The following is a 5,000-nucleotide window of genomic DNA, read 5'->3' as shown; positions in this document are numbered from 1 at the left end:
CTGTAATATAACCACTAGCTCATGTGCTACTGTGTACTTGTGAAAAAAATCACAATGTATAGACCTAGATATTGATTTATTTGAATTTCTTACTGTTATTTATGTAATTCTTGCTATTAATGTGTGTATTTTGTATTTCCACAACCATGATTTTTAATGGCTTCATTGCCTTTCATTTCTTGAAAAACACCAATAAGAAATGTTTTGTTTAGATTATGATGTTGATTATGAACCATATTTGTGTGGCCATGGTGTCTGAGTGGTGAGAGCATTGGACTTGAAGTCTGTCACAGTCTGAGTTTTGTTCCCCCTGGGCAAGGAACACCACCTTGATTGCTTACAGACATGGAGTCTACAATCCAGTGGAATGTCCAGTGCTAGTCCTAAGGCCGAATGAATGGGGAGAGTTGCCAGTAGGAAGGGCAATTTGCTTTAAAGCAAGCCAGGACTATGATGTGGATCATTCCACTGTGGCAACCCCTGAGGGGAGAAGCTGAAAGAAGAAGTTGATACGTTATTTATTTTACTGAAACAAAGAATGCATTTAAGAAGCTAGTGTTGATTGGTTTTGTATAGCATACCCAAATAGCATTGTTTTATTGCAGTTGATTATCATCACCTACATTATCAATTATTACCTGTTTGTCAAGTTAAACTCTGATTAGAAAAAGAAAGGTCTATTTGCTGCCAGATATGAGCATAGAGTTTGATAGAGTAGATCTACAATTACTACTAGTCAAAATCAAGAGAAAAATAAAGATTTAAATTTAATTAAATATAAATGAAACTGGACTGATGGATATGAATGATAAAAATAAAAAAAATATATACTATTTTTCAAGGCAGTCTTCCCCTGATGTTGGAATAATAATGGAGAAGTGGATTTATCTTCAGAGTCATAACCAAACCCATTTCTGTGTTCCCTGACAAAGCACTTGGCCTGTGGGACCTCTGTGAATACATCATATTTTTTTTACTTTTTTATTGTTTTTGGATTGACAGCTACTTAAGTATGTGTCTTACAAGTTTGTATAATCTCCAAGACAAAAAGGAATATAAGAATACAGAACATTATTATGTATTTTAGCTTATGTAATATGACTTCATGTACCAAATAATGAGTACAGTTTCCTTTTCAGAGGTACTCAATACAAATTGCAGTCATGTCGCTTTCAAAGAGAGAGTATGAGGACTACAAAGCAGCAGTAGAGAAGATGGTCTACAAATACGTGACTCGTGATAGGTCAAGTATTGTTTCAGCCATTACTCATGCTGTCGACTCAGGATGTGACAAGAGGAAAGTGGAAGATAAGCTTATGGGTTATGTTGATAAGAGTTTAGCCTACAAGTTAGCAGAAAAGGTGAGGGAATAACAATATATATATTTTTTTCCCAAGAACATACTAATGTCACTTTCTATTACATGTAAAATTTTCTTTAGGTGTTTCTGTAGTTTTTAAAAATCAATAACATATTTTTGGAAGGAAAATTATTTAGATTTGGATTTAAGGTAGTTTCACAGGCAGTTATTTCTCACATAAATAATTTTTCTGAAACTCAGGATGTAATCACATAGTCTAGAAGTCAATATCTGTTTTGCTGGATGTTCTGCAGGTGCATCAGTATCATTTACTTGTTGAATATATTATTATCAGATATAGACATTTATTTGCCTCACTTATTTAATCTTTATAAATGCATGCCTAGAATGGGTGAACTATACTCAGTTCTGAATTTTCTATCATTTTTCAGGCATTTATTGTATTAGAAGATATTGGGGCCAAGGTCAAAAGTTCATCCTCTCGCAAGCGCACACACAAAGATGAAAATGATCGGGAGAAGGACAGCAAAAGAGCCAGGGTCAAGGAGGAGAAAGAGCCACCACCTGAGAACAAGCAGCCCCCACCCCCACCCACCACAGCTCCCAATAACACAGTCAGCCCTGGCCAGATCCAAGCTCAGCAGGTAGGGTAGCATAAACCTTATTTTTTGCTCTTTTTGATGTTGATATTATCACTTTTATTGTTATTGATGTTTAGGCTTTTATATTATTGATGACATTATACTATTAGATGAATATTCATTTATTTTTATATGAATTCCAGATTAAGGATATTATGGCCAAGGCACAGGCAGTTATTGAGGAAAGAAAAAAAGCAATGGCAAACCTGCATCCAGTGGAGTCAAAACCTGCAACCAATGGAGCAGGTAGGCACACATCAGTGACATACAATTTATCTTCAGTCATGATTAACCAAAGTTGATATTAAGAATTGCTGTTTCTTCTGAAAAAAATTGCAGCATTATGTTCAGATAAACTAGGTGTATTCCTACCACTGTTATTCTCAATCCATTTTGGTAATATATTTCTGTAATTTTTTTTTCTAAATAATTTAGATGCCTCATAGTTTAGTTTTTTTTTTCTTTTTTTTCTTCATTCTTTGAGAGAGATAGTTGAAAGTAAAACAAATTTAACAAGAAATACTTTTATTGAATTAGAATCATTGATAGAAATCTTGGAGATGTGCTACTACTTTTTTCAGTAGAATATGCAACTTATTTCCACTTGTTAAAATTCTTGATACCCCTGATATTCATATTGATTTAGTTTTTTTTTTTTTTTTTTTTATGGGCATTAATTTTTTTATGGAAATTGCAGCTGTACCCTTGATCAACCAAGCCTCCCCAGCAGCCTTAGCAGGTGTTGGGAGCAGTGATGTGAGTTCTCGCATTGCGGAACTGCAAGCACGCATTCAAGCACAACTTGGTAATGTGTCTGCAATAGGAATTGGAAGTGCCTTGGCAGCTGGTGTAGGTGGAGCTGGTGGAGCCCCTCCACCAGCTAAGCCTCAGGGTGAACAAAGCAAGCCAACACCTCTTATTCTCGATGCTGAAGGAAGAACTGTAGACATGAGTGGAAAAGAGGTTCATCTGACACAGCGGATTCCCACTTTAAAGGTAAATTATTTTCACTTCAAGTGTCTATACAGTAAAGAGGTGATATTGAAAAAGTGTATTCAATAATTTATGACTAAATATTGTGCGGAATAGATTTTCATCTTGAGTGTGTGTGCATGGGTATATACATGTGTGTGAATTAAAATTTGCAGCATTTCAGTGAACTTTCCATTGCAGGCCAACATACGTGCAAAGAAACGAGAGGAGTTCAAGCAACAGTTGCAGGAGAAACCTGTTGAAGATACTGTTGAAAGCACATTCTTTGATAATCGTGTCAGTATTAGACCTTCCATGAAAGCTAAAAGAATGTTCAAATTCCATGACCAGGGCAGATTTATCCAGTTAGCTCAGAGGGAGAGAGCAAAGGTATGTGTGTACATAGAAAGTGGCTGCCATATTGTATTTTTTATTATTAAATTTAAGGCTAAGAAAAATTATATAACTGCAGACATCTATTTAGGTGTTTATTGATTTAATATGTTGTTAATAAATGCATATATACTAATATTAATATTTTTAGACAGGTTCCAGTGATGTATCTGTCTTATGTGCATTTAAAAATAGTATGCCTAATGAGTGTCAATATTGCATTTTACAGGCTAGGCTAGAGAAACTCCAAAATGAAATCTCTCAAGTAGCAAAGAAGACTGGCATTTCTTCGGCAGCTAAATTAGCACAGTTGGAGCAGCGAGACATCAAAAGCACAACTGATGGATGTCCAGACGTTGAGTGGTGGGATGTAGTTATTCTGAAAGGAAATAGGTAGGAAAATTTTGTCAGTATATTATTTATTTGTGGACTACTGATTTTTTTTTATGTTTGTATAGTAAGTTGTTACTCTCTGTAGCTTGTAGACACAAAACATAGCTTCTTTATATGTCTATTGATGGCAAGACAGAAGCCTTGAAGATTGTCAGGTTTTGCTAGATACACCTGAGTCACTTATTGGTGAACTACCTGTTGAGTATCAATATATAATATCAGCCTGTTTTTCAAGAGAGAGAGAAACTGCAAGTATATGAACATCAGATTTTATCAATGATAAGCAATGATATTCAAGAGAGTACATATTAGTGAAATTTTATACTGCATTTGCTTTTTCATTGATGTCTAATAAAAGTCAGCATGTTTTATATGTAGCTAGTCTTAATAGATGATAGATATGCTGACATATTTTTGTAGTTATGGTAGATTGTAGACTAATAAAATTAACTAGTCATCTAATATGCAAGACAACCCTATAAATGTCTTTTAATTTTATTCACTAGGGGATGGTTTACAATTTTGAACATTTTCACAAGCATACAAAACATACACTTTATAGAAACCCCCTAACTTCCCCTCAAAAAGTGTACAAAAAAGTGTTACTTTCCAGAAAACCTATTTTATTATGTAAAAGCTGAGAGAGACCCATGTAAATGTTATTTATAATTTGTGCATAAGCACCATATGTATGGCCCACATACTTCAGTAATTGGCAGGAGTGAGACTAGTGGCCCATGGATCAATATTTTCTCCATTTTAAAAGCATACACTTGTCCCCTCCCCCCTCCCCCCAGCACACAGTTCGTACACTTGTGAAAATGTTGAAAATTGTGAGCCACCCCTAAATGAAAGTGTGCTACACTGCCATATAAATTCCTCATAAACTTGTACAAAAGCTTTTTCCTTTATGTTTTTGTTTCTGTATTTCAGCTTTGATCTTCAGAATGCTTGTCATTTTTACAATTATTTATGACATGTTTCATTAAACACTATGCAGCACTGAAGTCTGAATCATCACACCCACCCACCCACCCACCCACCCACTCACTCACTCACTCACTCACTCACTCACTCACTCACTCACTCACTCACTCACCTACTTCCCCCCACCCCACCCACCCACCCCACCTACTACCCCACCCACTCCCACCACCACCTACTCACTACCCACTCACCCACCCACCACACCACTACCCACCCACCCACCCACCTCCACCTACCACCACTACACCCACCCACCACCCACCCACCCACCCCACCCTACCTACCACCTACCT

General features: G+C 36.2%; 1 protein-coding gene across 1 annotated transcript in view; it reads left to right on the top strand.

The window, feature by feature from the left end:
• The window catches only part of LOC119580165 (U4/U6 small nuclear ribonucleoprotein Prp3-like), a gene marked incomplete in the record, with an annotated part of 9,394 nt that overhangs the window by 2,207 nt on the left and 2,187 nt on the right, over positions 1 to 5,000 (top strand). The window contains 6 exon segments of the mRNA XM_037928138.1: positions 1,140 to 1,361; positions 1,753 to 1,965; positions 2,106 to 2,208; positions 2,660 to 2,958; positions 3,136 to 3,324; positions 3,557 to 3,720. Of these exon segments, the coding sequence (XP_037784066.1) occupies positions 1,164 to 1,361; positions 1,753 to 1,965; positions 2,106 to 2,208; positions 2,660 to 2,958; positions 3,136 to 3,324; positions 3,557 to 3,720 (1,166 nt within the window).

Source organism: Penaeus monodon, chromosome 13 (assembly GCF_015228065.2).
Source record: "Penaeus monodon isolate SGIC_2016 chromosome 13, NSTDA_Pmon_1, whole genome shotgun sequence".
Taxonomy (NCBI): domain Eukaryota; kingdom Metazoa; phylum Arthropoda; class Malacostraca; order Decapoda; family Penaeidae; genus Penaeus; species Penaeus monodon.
The sequence above is the reverse complement of the archived record's forward strand: the minus strand, read 5'-3'. Positions and strand labels throughout refer to the sequence as shown.